General features: G+C 33.4%; 1 protein-coding gene across 1 annotated transcript in view; it reads left to right on the top strand.

Moving 5' to 3' along the window:
• Positions 1–821: 821 nt before the first annotated feature.
• The window catches only part of EMC2 (ER membrane protein complex subunit 2), a 36111-nt gene continuing 20804 nt past the window's right edge, over positions 822–16128 (top strand). Inside the window, exons 1-5 of the mRNA XM_026703563.2 lie at positions 822–874; positions 8207–8320; positions 10519–10583; positions 13319–13404; positions 15228–15285. Of these exons, the coding sequence (XP_026559348.1) occupies positions 835–874; positions 8207–8320; positions 10519–10583; positions 13319–13404; positions 15228–15285 (363 nt within the window). The 5' untranslated portion in view covers positions 822–834. The remainder of the gene's footprint in view (positions 875–8206; positions 8321–10518; positions 10584–13318; positions 13405–15227; positions 15286–16128) is intronic.

The raw sequence follows: 16128 nt of genomic DNA on the forward strand, positions 1-16128 counted from the left end.
TGTCTTTTTCCCCACTTGGAACTGAACCCAGGAGAATTCTTCCGACAATACCTTCTGGATTCCTATGGAGTCATACAGAAGTCACAGCTTGCTCTGGAGAAAGAGCAAATGGGGAAATGCAAATCCTAGGCGTTTGAGCTAGTTCTGTCAACCTTAGGCTTGATTGTGTTGCTCATTGCTTCACTTATGTTTCTGCCTGACCCAGTCTTTCTAGCATTTCTACACGCTGGCCTTCTCAATTTCTGCCTGGGGCAGGGAAACTGGGGTTGGATTTTCCTCCCCACGCCCATTTCTCCTTTAGAGGAAATATTCTATACTGCCTTTTCACTACTCCCCAAAATATTTCATTCTTCTGGAGGCGGCGGGGTGTGTGTGTGTGTGTGTGTGTGTGTGTGTGTGTGTGTGTGTGTGTGTGTGTGTGTGTGTGTGTGTGTGTGTGTGTGTGTGTGTGTGTGTGTGTGTGTGTGTCAGGTCTTCCCACAGATGCAATGCGAACCGAAGCAGGTGAGCAACCCCAACATGCCCCTTTCTTGAAGGAAGATGAGTCGTCGTTGCTGCTTCTGACCCAACACCTCCCAGCGGAGCCCGGCTATACCGAGACCCACTGATAGGTAGCAACACAAGCGAAACACCTCCGCCTCTGCTCGACCGGAGCGAACGATTCCTCCGGCCCGTTTCGCAACAACGCCTAACCTCTTTCTTTCCCGCCCTCCGCAATCCCAGCCAATCAGATCGCGTTCTCTAGCTGCCGGCACGGGGTGGAAGTCTGTGGGCGGGGCTCTAGCGGGATCACGTGAGCCGATAGTTCGGCGACGGGAGGGGGAGGCGGGCAAGATGGCGAAAGTCTCGGAGATGTACGACGTGACTTGGGAAGGTAAACCGGCAGCTGTGGAGCGGAGGCAGGGGAAAGCAACAGACTTAAGGGCTGGGGTGCTTCCGACGTGTCTTTGGTTGCGTGAGGGAGTTGTTCGCAGCTCCGGAGGTGCGACTGAGGGGGAGGCTTGTAGTCGCCGCTAGGAAGCCCCGAAAGCGTCTCCGTCGCTTTGCTCCTCTCGAGGGAGAAAAAAAATAGTGCGCTGGGAAGCTTTTCCTATGTGCAATTCTCAAAGATAACTTACGCATAATCCGGAGTAATTAACCCCGTAATTACCTACGCATCTTGTCATTTGCGTAGTGTGTCCAAAGGTATATATAAAACCCTTCACACTTCTGTTTAGAGGAGAAAGGATGGTGGTGGAGGAGTCTAATCCACTGGGAAGTTAGGTTATAAAATAACAATCCCTAATTTGATCCTCTCCGGAGACCCTTGGCGACTCCCATCCCACGAATTCAGATCCAAGGGGAAGAAATTACATACTGAGGGACTTGCAAGTGTAAAGGTGAAGTATTTTTCTCACCCTCCAGGTTTCTTTTCAATGCTGTCGCCTTCTAGAAAGCTGCTGTCAAGTTTTTCATGGTTCCTTGAGTGACAGACACCTGCTTGGCTTGGCACATTGGTTCAAACTACACTGTTGCTTAGTATGATGTGTAAACCAAGCCTTTTACGAATCAAAGTTAATTGTAAAAATGTAGTACTAATCAAAAGTCTGTTCCATGATCCATCGTCCCTTATAATATGTAGTGGATTTTTTTTTTAACAGAGTCTGTCTGCTTTCAGTTACTGCATAAGCAGTAATAAGATAATAAAGTGTGGTCTTGAGTGTGTAAAATTAAAGTGCAGGGAATGAATGCTAAAGAGGATAGGGTCTGCCTGTCTTTTTTTCTTCTTTATATATTAATATGCATACTGAAGCTCATGAAAATTTGAAATGATGGAAATGTTGATATCCTTTCACTTGCCAAGTTTTCAGAACAACTACTTTGTGAAGTATGAATGTAGGCAGGTTATTCAAATAATATTCAAACTTAGGCCTTGAATCTTATGCTTTGGGATACAAACAATACTGATTTTTATTTATTCAGTAGTCTGGATATATACAGAACTGAACATAGGCCTGCAGACTTGAGATGGGTTGATGTTTTGGCACTTCTGAATTCAGGAGAGTTAATAAGTGAACTTATTTATTATAGATGTATTGATTCTAAGCTACTTAGCCTCTAAGTGAAAAAAATAGTTTCAGTTCCTATTCTCTGTAAAACAATTCTACACCACTCATAATGGAAATGCCGCAGCACTTACTAAAGAAACAGTTGACTTTCATATTTCTCCAAAGAGTCCATGGTAGCACCTGTTATCTTTGCAACAGCTCTTTGAGGTCAGTTAAATGAAAATGATTAAATGCAATTTGCATAATTGTGCCCTGCAAGACAGTGGAAGACATTGATAGGAAAACACTTTTGTCTATTTATGTGGAGGTAAACCATGTTTATCCTCTAAAAATATGTGACATCGTAGCTTTAGGCTCAAGCCTTCCATTCTTCTGAAGTGGGTAAAATGAGGACCCAAATTGTTGGGGGGAATATGCTGACTCATACCGCTTTACAGCCCCCTCTTAAGCTGTTTACAAAGTCTAAGTGCTTATTGCTATTTAGTGTATTTATTTTGTCTTTTTATTGTAATTTTGGGCTTGCTTTGGCTTAGGATCATGAATTATGAGAGTTTGTTCTGCGATAATTAATAAAAATAGGTGCAGTAGATAGGTGTTTTAACTGTAATTATTAAGTTAAATTTCATTATTATATTAAACCAGATTGGTCTGTCAGGTTAGAAACCAGGAGACTGGGTTCTAATCCTGCCTTTGGAATGAAAGTTGGGTGGGTGACTTTGGGCCAGTCACTGTCTCTCTTAACCTCACTTTTTTCACAGGTTTGCTGTTGTGAGGAAAAGAGAAAGAGGAAGGAATATTAGGCATATTCACTGTCTTGGGTTATATGTAAAAATAATGCAGACAGGATAAAACAAATTTGATATGAGCTAATAATTTTGAGCTGATCACAAATTAACAAGATTGTTCTACTTTATATTTGTAATGGTATGTGGGAATAACCTTGAAGGATGAAGGGAAGAGATGAGATGCTGCCCTGAGAGTAAGCAGTGGGAGCCTGCATCTGAATAATTTGCAAAGAAAGATAATAATAGTAATAATCTGCCCTTGTATCAGGAGGTAAAAAGAGACAGTGTGAGATTTGTATTTTCAGACTTGCAAGATTGTGTTAATGTAGCCTTACAATAATGTAAAATTAGCTCATGTGGTTGTGTTTCTTGTCAGGTCTGCTTGAGGTATATTCTATTCCGCTTATTCAATTTCTTATGTTTTCTTCAAGTAATAAAGCAAATTTGAATATTTGTCAGATCCATTCATCTGAGTTAGGGATGTGTAAATATTATTTTAAGATTTCTATATCTTTTATGATTTGTATAATATATATTCCTATAGTTATATATTTGTATATATTAGAGCTGGTTGATATAATGGTTAAGGCATCAGGCTAGAAACCAGGAGACTGTTTCTAGCCCGCCTTAGCCATAAAAGCCAGGTGGGTTATTTTAGGCTAGTGACTTTCTCTTAGCCCCAGGAAGGAGATAAAGATAAATCATTTCTGAAGAAGTTTGCCAAAAAAAAAATCTTAGGGACTTATCCAAGCAGTCTCCAAAAATCAGACACAATTGAACAGGGGAAAAATGTGTGTGTGTGTGTGCACATATACATGTGTGTGCATGCACAAGTATAGGTATTGTGAAGCTCAGGAAAATTCAAAATCAGTATAAAGGTTTATTGCAAGCTCATGCTATCTACAAAAATCTGAACTACTAACAGTCAAAGCAAATAGGCAGTAGATAAGAGATAATGAAATTCAAGGTAGACTAGACTTACATCTCTTGTGGGCATGAAAGGATGAAAGACTGATGATGCATTTGTCCCCTTCCTTGGGCTCAGCCTGGTCATTTCCTACAGCTATTATTTATTACTGCTTAAATATAATTTATACATCAAAAACCATAAAAACATAGAAGATAGGAAAGGCTATCTTTGCTATTAAGATAAATTAACCAACAATTATGTATAAGTAAACAGAGCACCAACTTATATGGTCCTTGAACTTTATTAGAATGTTATTTCCATATAGATTTCCCATATTAATAACATTTGTTTGAACCTATCTTGTGTATAGAGGATAATCCTTCCTTTACCTATCCACTTTTGCTTAAATTTAGGGGGAGATCAGAGTTTATAGGACACAGTTTAACGGAAAATAGGGGAAGCAGTTTAAGCATTAAATTCAAACAGGATTTTAGGCCAGCATATTTTTCCCATATGTAAAATGGCAGATAAGATTTTATGCATGTGCAAAAGGATATAGGGTGTAGGTAGATTTTATATTTTGTATCTCAAGTCCATTAAATTAAGGTTTATTACATTATAAAATTACTATACTTACCACTCCTCGCATTCCAACAACAAAATGCTTTGGATAGGATTGACCATTTTCAAACTTAGTGCTATATTTAGTAAGAATTATATCAAGCATATTCAGAAATAGAGACATTTTTGGACTTACTGTGACTGACACTGCTTAATATTAATCTAATATTTTTCATTCATATATTTACACAATAAAATGTCATGAGAGTAATGAACGGCATGGATTAATGAATACACATAAGCGGGGGGAGTGAGAGTGGTTTCATTTGATTGTTGTGTGTTATTGTGTAAGGGGTAGTTTATACGTCACTTCAAATAATCTTAGGAAATCTTGTCCTCAGCCTTGAACTGTTTGGATGTCTTAAAATTAACAATTTGCTAAGTTCATATATCATGCCAAATCATACACCATGTTTTACAATGAAAGTGGGTGGATTTATATACCATATGATTTGATGTATGAATCAGATCTGTAGTATTGGGAATAATAATAGAGTTACAGAATAATAAGGAATACTGAAATAATGTAGCTCATTTGACTATATTGTCTGAATCCAGCTAATGTGACTTAAGCCTTAATTAGAACACAATATAGCAGAGCATAATGTGTTAATCCAACTGAGTTAACTGGGAGAAACCAAGACCACCCTTGCTTCTGAATTATGTTGTGACTAATTTCAATTCATGAATGAGGACATAAGAGTAGAATGTCCTGTTATTTTAAAATTTGAGAAGAAGCATATACTTCTTTACCCTCATAAAGAAGGTAGGGAGAACATCCAAAGACTGCAGCTTTTTCTGATGAACTAGATCCTGGTTCAAACTACTGCCTGAAGTGAATCTTATTATATAAAGGACAAGTCTTAAACAACTCTTAAACTTAAACTCTCATACATTATACTTCTAAATAAAAAAAATTAAGAAACTTTAGATCAGGGGTGTCAAGCACGTGGCATCACATGAGGTATTGTGATTTTTTTTCTCCTTCGCTAAGCCAGGGGTGAGCATGATGCATCTGGCCCGTGGACCGCGAAGTTGATACCGTTGCTTTAGATTATCCCAATCTTTAAGATCAGGAGAAAGTGAAGGTAATTTTCAAACATATATATTGTGTTTAGGATTAGGACCTTTCCGAGTGCTGCAGGAAGTCTGAAAGAGAAAAGGAGGCGCTTTTCATAAATTAAATTTACACAAATACAATTTTTATAATGATAATATCCACCCTTTTCAATGACCCTTAAGGGAGTATCCAGTATGCATGCGTAGCTGGGTATAAAGAATATTTAGCTTTCCTTAGCCTTCATTTTTCTGGAATTTTACATTTTTGCCTCAGTGTTCATACTTCATACATTTAAAATAGAGGTATAATATAAATATAGATGTAAATGAGAAATTGTGTAAGGAAGATAAAATTATGACCTTGAATTTGGTGGTTGGTTGCCATCTAACATGAATGTTTATTGTGTATTGCTGAATAACAAGTGAACCATAGTGGAAATGTTAGAATAAAGCTCAGAGTATAATCTTTCTTTTTAAAAGCTTATTTAAATATACAATGAATACAAAAACATAACTAAAAATACTCAGAAAAAATGTGTATAGAAAACTATACAGGTGGTCCTGGACTCACAACCACAGTTGAGCTGAGAATTTTAGTTGTAAGCAATTGTGGATATTAAGTGGGTCACCATATGCCCTGTCTTGATTTTATAATTGTTTTACAATGGCCATAATCATAAATCAAGCCGCCATGGTCTGTTTGTTCCATCAGGTTATTACAAATTTGAGAGATACATCAATAGGTATAATTTTTACAGTCAGGTGCTATAGCTGTCCTTGTTTACATTTTTGAGAGAATTAAATTTATTAAACTAATTCTAGCTGTGAAAAAACGTAACTTTTATCCTGATAATTTTTTGTATAAATGTAATTAGCTATATGAATTGATGAAGTTTATTATCTTGTAATCTTCCTTTTAAAGGTAATTTTTAATATTTTCAGTAATTTTGAAAGGCTCAAAACAATAATGAACATTTTATCTAATTTGGTAATAGAGAGCCATCTACAGTGGAAAACATTTCTTCCTCTCCTCTATATATCTTAAAACTTGGTACTTCAACTTATCTTAGGCTGCAATATTTGTCATGCTGCTGAGAATGTTCTTTGAAGAGTGTAGTTACTTGTGTTCTTTAAAAAAATAATTATCAGATGACAAAAACTTTTTCAGTATTTTAAATCCTATAGTGTACTCTGACATAGAATCATTTTTTTTACATAGAAGTTCTACTAGTGGTGAAATAAAGTCACAGTAAAAACACAGATTTTAATGTTTTAATCTCTTAGTCTCAGTAGTAGATACAATATTCACTCAAGTTGTTTATATCCATTTTTTCATTTCCAGGGATCGTCTTGAGTCAGGAACCATTTAGCTTTACTCAGGCACATGAAACATAATATACAGTGGTTTTGTTGACTTACAGAATAGAATGCAGTATGCTTCCAAGATACTGAGATTTTTTTTTATGTGGGGGAGGAAGGGGTGGAATAGGAACATATTGTAGAAAGAGGTTTATTGAATCTAAAATTGACAGTTTTGTTAAATTTGCACATCTTGTAATAAAAGAAAAGCCAACTAATTCAGAGGTATGTGTTTCATATTAAATATCTGGTAAAAGTATTCTGCAAGCCTTTTGCATTTATTAATATCAGCACCAATAATAAAGCAAACTCATGAATACTTAATGTTTTATTTGGTAAATACTGATTTTTTTAACCATATAAAAATTGTTAAGCTGAAAACAAATCTTCAGAAGACTGCAGTGTGCTGTGATTTTAAAAACTTGTGGAAAGATTTCATGATCTAATATGTTTTTAAGCTTTAAAGTTTAATATTACTTAGCGGCATATTTGACATCTGTGATATTATTCTTGACATTTACTTTTGTTATAGCCACATCTATGATAATACTTTCAAAAAATAAGTGAATCATAGAAAGAAGTCCTGTTACTCTTTTTTAAAAATTTTTTTTAATTTGTTACATTAGTTGATACTTTATTAAGAAAAAATAATATTTTAAAAATGGAAAGTGTACATATATATGTTGCTGCATTAATTTTAATAGTAATATTTTTCTCCTATACTTCTGTTTTGATTTAGGAAATAGTAAGAAATATATCTGCATAAGTTAGTATTACATTTTAATAAGTTTATTAAAATAAGAAAATTATATCAACCATTTAATAATGTGTGCTTTAAAGACTGCTGAAAATGAGAATTCTTAGAGGAAGTTGTAAATGGGATGTGTGACAGTATTATCTTTTATCTATAATTGGATATGGTCATTTTAAAATAAAACTGTTTGGCATTCAGAATAAGCTCATTTTACATTTGCAGTATGAAATGGTTCCCAGAATAATTATAAATTGCAACAAATATTCCTTGGAGAGTTCAAAGAACAATTGTCTTAAAATATCAATCAGATTGTTTCTAAACAGTAAGGTAATATTTAGAAATTTTCAGATTCAGTTCTGTAAGATGTTTTTGTACTACTATGTATTTTTGTCACCAAGAGGATAGTATTTCAAAATCAGTTTGGAGTTTTATACTCTGTAATAGGTTTAGTGATTCCCCAAAAGTAGAAGTATGCTGAACTACAGCAGTAAGTTTCCAATTTTAAATTTTGTTGAAAGACTGTGTGAGGGTACTACGAGAAAGACAGTTATACACATGTATTCATATAATAGCCATGAGCTCAACAAGGATTATTTGTTTAAATTGGATATGATTAGAAATATTGAATACTATTGTTATTCTATTTTAATTGTCATTTTGTTTCTTTCAGAGATGCGAGACAAAATGAGAAAATGGAGGGAAGAGAACTATCGGAACAGTGAGCAAATAGTTGAAGTTGGAGAAGAGTTAATTAATGAATATGCAGCTAAGCTTGGTGATGACAGTAGGTCAAAACTGTTTTACTTCTCTTTATTAGATAGCCCTTCTGATGTGCTATGATATATGTCACATTCTAGATTGTATTAGTATATAGTTAAAATTTCATATTTTGTAATAAAGGCCAACAAAGCCAGACATATGTATTTATATTAAAATATCAGATAAAATAATTAGTATACAGGATCCAATCTGGGTGGGTCACAATTAGTATACAATTGATTTCTCCATCATGCCATCGATTTTAGTTAATATTTTGGTGCCATGCTGATGCACAGTATGTCCATAAACTTTGCAAGCTTAAAATGACCAGTATTCCTAGACTTTTGATTTTTACAAGTATAGCGCGTGGCTAGGGAGCTTATAGCTACAACAGATTAAGTTACTTTCTATTCATAGAGATACTGTTCTCAGAAAACTTTAAACAAATTTCAACTAGTCAAAAGTTTAGGGATTGAAATAGGGTAGTTTATTCCTGAAAAATTAAAGTGAAGTCAGTGATGTGAAATCAGTAAGAAGGTTGCTTTTATAAATACAGTTGGGCAGGAGAGTGCAGGGCATGTCTGGATTTTCATTAGATGCAGTATCATTTGGGAAGAGAGGACTCATAGGTTCATAATACAAATTCTTCTCAGAAAGAAGCTTGGCATTCCCTATTTTATATCAGAAGGGAATCGTTGAAGAAAAAGTTTTACAGGAGCAATGTATGCTGTGCAGGTAAAGTATCTGAATGTACAGGAGTGATTAAGATTGCTATGTAGGCAGGAAGAGAGTAAAAAAAGATTTTATTTTAATTAGTTTATTTTATCTTCATTTTTATAACTCTTAACCTAATTCATACAGTGTGAACAGTTTATTTTTGGCAGAGGTCTCAAAGATCTGAACTAGAATATTCTTTATTTCATTTTAGGAAGTTTTGATCTTAGTAATACTTAAATTCAACAAAATACAGTTTTTCTGAAACAGATTTATTAAATGCTAAACCAAGAAACGTTTACTCTCTAGGATATTGCAAGAAGTAACCAGGACTAGTGAAAACTGCTTTTCTTTCAGAAGAATAAGTGAATAGTAAACTTGTGTGGATCTGATTTCTATTTTGAACCAAAGTAAATTATGTTGGAAAGAGTGATTGCTTTATTGGAACAATTGAATATATTCATTGACCTTTTTGGTGAATTACTTTATGAATTTATAGTAACAGTTTAAAAACATTCATGAATTTAGATAACACAACATAACTTTGATTACAAACAACAATATTTTGTTCCATTTGTAGTGTATGTCATTGTTCCAGAAGACTGCAGTAAATGAACTGCCATTTCCTGCTATCATGTATTTACTCTCCTTAGGGTCTGTATTAACCATATAGTTTATATTTTAATACTCAGAAGGCATTTTTATTTTCTTTAAGAAATTCATCTCAGAATCCTTTCAGGTTTTACACAAGACAAACATAAAAGCTATTGCAGATATCTACACACTTGCCTATGATCATTTTTTTCTTAATGGAAGCTGAACACCCTGAGTTGAAAGGAGTTGAGTTGATCAGATTGGATTATTTTTAGTCAAGGGGTTAATCTGAATAGTAAATATATAAAAAAGAAGAAATGCAATATTAATGTGGATTTTCATTAACTCTGTAGCTAAGGATGTATAATTATGTGATTTATAGCATTTTTAAATTCTTTAGAATAAGATTTCTCCTTGGAACTTCTTCGATGAATTTTTGAATTCAATAAATAAACAATATTGGAATTTTACAAAAACATTAATTAAAAGAAAACAAAAGGAGAACAGTGCACCTATATCAGCAAAGATTTTTTTCTGAAAACTATTATTTGCCAAAACCACTTTTTAAAGCTGGTAACCTCTGAATCATTCCGTAGTAGATTTGATATTCCATGTTGTTTTTCCAATTCAGCTTTTAAGATGAACCAGTGTATAAAAATATATGAGCAATGAAGTTAAAACATGTTTAGCAAATACTTATATTTTAAATTTATTTATTAGACTTTATTTATTTGGGCAAGTGTGATTAAACACACAATTTGTCTAAATATTCAGGTTTAGCATTAGTGCGATGGGTTTCTGTGGGATTAAGTATACTGACGTTATAAAAGGCAAGGTTTCCTACAATTTGCTATGAACTGATTTACAGGTTTGTGGGGAGGGAAATTATGTTTCATGATATTTTGTATTATCTAGTTTGGATAATATATGAGCAAGTGATGATCGCCGCATTGGATTGCAGCCGAGATGACTTGGCATCGGTAAGTGTTCCAACAGACTTCTTATGCAATTCCAGTAAATCTAATCTTTTTTAACACAATAGGTAGGCATTCTCCTTATTTTCTTCTGCAGTCCATTAGTGCAATATATTTCTGCAATCTACTTTTAGAGCTATGTAAATCCATTGAAATACACTAGTTTCCCTTTTAAATCTTTGAAACATCCATGTCTTTTTTGAGACTCACATGACTGATTTGGAAAGTGTCTGTGCAACGACATATTTCTCAGGTGTCCAGAAGCAAGAGTTTTGAATGTATTCACTATGGCTTCCTGAAACTCCCATGGGAAGAAGGAATCCTGTGATTCATATTATATCAAATAAGCTGCACTGAAAAAAAGAAGTGATTAAAAACTATGAACTTTTCAATTTTTAAGATACTATTTTGACATTTTACCAGGCATCCATTTTTGATGAAGGACTTTATATTGAAATATTTGAAATTTAAAGTAGAATATTGTGTTAATTTATTACAAGAAAATGCATTTTATTTTTTGGACTTTCCAAGATTTCATGTTTTAAAAATCGATGGGATCTCTCAGTGCTCTAAGCATATTAGTTCGATAGCTTAAACATGGGTTAATAGTATGTCCCTACAAAGCTATTCTTTTTTTCAACATTATGGACATTGCTTCTTCAGGTTTTGTTTTAAAATGTATCAAGATGATAGCTTGTTCTACTCTCCCTATGTTGGCCCTCCCATATGATGTATTTGTTTTTGATAACAGTTTTTGACCTTCAGTGGATATATTGAGCCTTTTTTAAAGTTTAGTCTCTTTTCTCTAGAGGATATATTTTTCATGTACATTTTCTTGTTTTACTGCTATAGAAATGTTGCTTGTGCTCATGGAAATATTTTTCTCTTTTTGGTCAAAAAAAAGTGCTATAATATTAATTAATATGTTTCTTGAGATGAAAGAGCAGGTGTAGATTAAACATGCACAGTATTTTCAGTCCATAATTTTGAATAGCTTAATAGTAGACTCATTTTATGTATTTATGTGAGCTTGGTCTTGGGCACTGCATTAAATGTTACATTTTTTTATTGTTTCATTATAAAATAAAAATACAGAAAAAACAAAGGGTAAAAAACTAAGAGAAAAAGAGAAACTAAAGAAAAAAAGTGGTGACTTCTGATGTTTTTCAGTGCAGTAAAATAAAAAAATGCAACCTCAATCTTTTACATTTTGCAACATTTCAATCCATTTCTATAATTACAAAATTATTATAATTTTCAAAATCTGAAGTTAAAGTTTCATTTTTCCAGTTTTGAATAAGAAGTCCATATGCTTTTCAAATAGAAATGAAGCTAGATAAATTCTTGTCTTTGATTGAAACAGTCTCACCATGTTTGCTAAGTTTATTACCTTTACTGTCCACCCTTCTATTATGTTAATAATTATCTTCTAATTATTGTGATTTAGAAATTATATTTTAAAATACTTGATGTTTTAATAAGAGGTACAATGAAACCTCTGATTGAAGAACTGAGTGAGGATATGTTGTTTCTCTCAATAGTTGGTTCCATCATAGTACTTATACTGTCATTTAAGTGAAGCTTAATGTCAATAAAGTAAACCTATCAATGTATTTAGAGAAATTAAGCCTATTTTATACAGTGAAAGTAAGGAAGATTATACACACTGCTCATTGTTAAATCACATTTTATTGGCCTTGTGATAATTCTTTCAAAGTTTTTTTAAATAAACTAGGACAGCAATTATATGTATGTATTTGTAAGATGAATTCAGAATGGCTTGTAATTAAAATAGTATTTTTCACTGAAACCCCCAATTAGTTAAAATAAAACAGCTGTATAAACTAGATTTCCAAAGTTCAAAGCAAACTTTATATAATTAGAAACAAGGAATAAAATCATGCTAAATGATCTCTGATTATATTAGGCCAAACCACTGGGCACAAGGCCAGGTATAATAGTATCCCCAAAGTGCAAACCTTAATTTTTCAACACCACTTGTTCATTATTGAGAACCTCTGTATATTGATTGAACTTTACCACATTTAGTCCTGTCGAATCCATAATCATTGCAGGCAGTTATTTAAACTAGATAAAAATCGGAACCAAATATTGTTTCTCTTCTCCCACTCCAAGATATACATTATGACTTAAGTATGCTTGGCATCAGTGTCTTTTTCAGGAATGGTTCAGACAACTGCATCTTAAAATAATCAGCATTTGCACGGTAATATAGTAGTAGTTGAATTTGGAATTTGTTTCTGTCTAACAGGGTATATTAGATTTGCATTTAATAGCTGTTGCTGATTTAGGGGAAATAATAGTTGTTTTTATTTTAAATAATATAGTTATTACAGTAAATCCAAATTAAATATAATGTATTTTTATGTAAAATTGTGCACAAAGAGCTTTTTGCATGCACTTCCCCATTACTGAATTCTGCTAGCAGTACAAGTTGCATGGTAGGTTTGAAAAGGACAGAAAAACTGATCTTGTTAATTAGTTATATGTTCTTTTAGTTTTTTTAAAAACTCTGTTTTGAATATGTTTGACGTCTTGGATCTATCTATATGTTGGCTTCTTTCAAATACTGCTGAAGTGTTAATTTGATATTTTGGTTGTGCTGGGATGGGTTATTGCCAGATGAATCTCTTAATTACTGCATTCAAATAAACATCACTCAAACCTTTGAAAATTATGTTCCTTACCTACTCATTTTTCTTCATGTTTTGAATTTATAGTATTGCCTTCAAGAACTAAGACGGCAATTCCCTGGGAGCCATAGAGTTAAACGGTTAACTGGTATGAAATTTGAAGCCATGGAGAGGTAACTGAATTCTAAAGAATATTTTCCAGATGCAGTTTTAAAAGACGTCTCCCAGAATATATATAAATATAAAAGCTATGAAGGAATACATTATGTAGTTGAGAGTAAAGTAGGAAAATTATAAATAAAGATGAATTAGAATGGAAACATATTGGAAAATGTAATAGAAATATATATTAAAAATTAAGATTATGCAACCTCTTAAATTTAACAATCTTTTAGTGACAGTAGCATGGTCCATTTTGTTTGACATTGTCCTGTATTATAGAACACTTTGTTCAAGAGTTCTGTGCTCCACTCATAATTAACTATATAAACTGGAATGTTCACAATTTGTTTCATTAAAGAAAAATAAATACTACTAGTTCTGAAGGAACATCTTAATTCTTTTTCTGACATCTTTCAAATCTGAAACAAATGGAACAGTGGTCTCATTCATATTCTGTTTCTAATTATTTAAGGAAACTTTTTGAATATAAATTGACGAGGTGTGAGCCCATTAAATATTAAATTTATTTAACATTTCTGGTGAAAAGAATGAAGTGGGATAGTATTACATTTCTGACCATCATAGTGATCATGTGATCTTTAGAATTAGAATTCTTTATTGGCCAATTGTGATTGGACACACAAGGAATTTGTCTACAGTGCATAAGCTTTCAGTGCACACACAAGCAACAAATGATAAATCATGATTTATAATCATAAAATACATTAATCATAAATCATAAGATAAACACTTAGTGATAGTCATAGGATATTAAATAAGCAATCAATATAAATTATACTGGAACACTAAATAAAACAATTAATATAAATCATAAGATACAACCAACAAAGTTATAGTCATAAGAAGATAAGGAGATAGATAATAGGAAAGATGAGAAGGATAATAGTAATACAGCCCTACTTGGTAGTTTTTCACAGTGTTATGGGTTCAGCAGAGGGATGGCATGGGGAAATCATTGTCCTTGTGTCTAGTTGTTTGAATGTACAATGCCCTATAGCAGCGCTGTCAAGCTCCTGGCCCACAGGCCGGATGTGTCATGCGCAGGCCATGCCCACGCCCGGTTTAACGAAGGGAAAAAAAGTCCCAATATGTCATATGATGACACAATGACGCTGGGAGTTTGACACCCCTGCCCTATAGCGTCATTTTGTGGGAAGAAGTTGAAGCAGTTTATGTCCAGGATGTGAGGGGTCTACATATTTTCACAGTGCTCTTTCTGCCTGACTCACATTTATGATGGTTGCAATGCCCTAGGTCATGTGTTCACTTTTGCATCCTCCTGACCTGGAAAATCAATAACGAAACCAGAGTCACTTAACAACCATGTTACTAATTTAACATCTGCAGTGATTTACTTAACAAATGTGGCAAGAACATTTTTAAAATGGGGCAAAACTCAACAAATTTCTCAGCAACGTAAATTTTGGATTCAATTGTGGTCTTAAGTTGAGGACTATCTGTAATGTAATAAAATATATCAACTTTTTACTAAGTAAAAGGCAAGATACAACAATTCATTAATCAAGATAAAAAGTCTGCCCAGACATGTTAACAAAGATGTTAAGTCCGATTAAAATTGTACTTAAATGCTGTAGCATCTGCACTGAGGACAGTGGCTTCAAATGTGCCAAAACAATCCAGCTACTTCAATGACGTCAGATGAACAACATTATACATATTTATGTGCATATCCAGATGTTATTTTCCAGCAGGTTTGCACATCTTACTGGGTTAGGATGAATGGCTTTTAGTATATAGAGATGTTAGAACACTGTTAAATTTACCTGAAGGTGTTTTCTGTTCATATTTGCAGCTATGATGATGCAATACAGTTATATGACAGGATTTTACAAGAGGACTCAACAAACACTGTAAGTTAAATAGAAAAATAAGCATTGCCTTTTTTTCTTTGTCTTTATATTGTAACACTTTGCTTCTGGTCAATACTTTGAGTTAAAATTCCAGCATAAAAAAATCACCAGATTTAATAAATGTCTTTGATGAGGAGCTGAGGCTTCTTCCTGTGTTGTAATAGAACATAGGTATGTTTGAATGCTGATAAATACTATAGATTTCAGCATAATAGCTTGGTATATTTTGAAATTTTAATGACATTGGTAAAAGTCAGACCATAACTTTAAATAGTTGTGAGAGAAAAATACCAGCAAGTTTGAATATTTATTTATTTTATACTGACAATTTAAAATCATAAATGCTGCACATATGGTGAAGGTTAAAATCTCAAAAATCCTGGCTCCAGTGAATTAATTGAAGAGAATTGGCAGTAGGGGAGGCCAAGGTCACACCCACATAGTCCCTTTTCCTTGCAGTATATTAATATTGACTGGGAAATTGGTCTGCAAATATCAACATGTATTTCATATTGCAGCTCACCCACGTCTACTGCTGATCATGGAAGATTGGATGTTCTAAACAGATTTTGACACCAAAATTTATTGTCTAAATCAGCCTGATATTTATATCAATTCCCCAAATCAGGAGAAATTTATCTTTAGTTTGATTTAATGCTTTCTCCATAATTGTCCTGGAAGGGAAATATAGGAAAACACAAATGAAACCTGATACTGCCATGGAACACAGGTGCCATAGAAACCATGGCCTTCTCTATTGTCAGCTTTCCAGGGATATTTGTCATCAGTTGATCATTCCTTTTGGATTTAAATTTCCAGGGAATTCTCATAATTTTTGTTTGC

This window comes from Pseudonaja textilis, chromosome 3 (genome assembly GCF_049901715.1).
Source record: "Pseudonaja textilis isolate UNSWEBS1 chromosome 3, rPseTex1.2, whole genome shotgun sequence".
NCBI classification, from domain to species: Eukaryota; Metazoa; Chordata; class Lepidosauria; order Squamata; family Elapidae; genus Pseudonaja; species Pseudonaja textilis.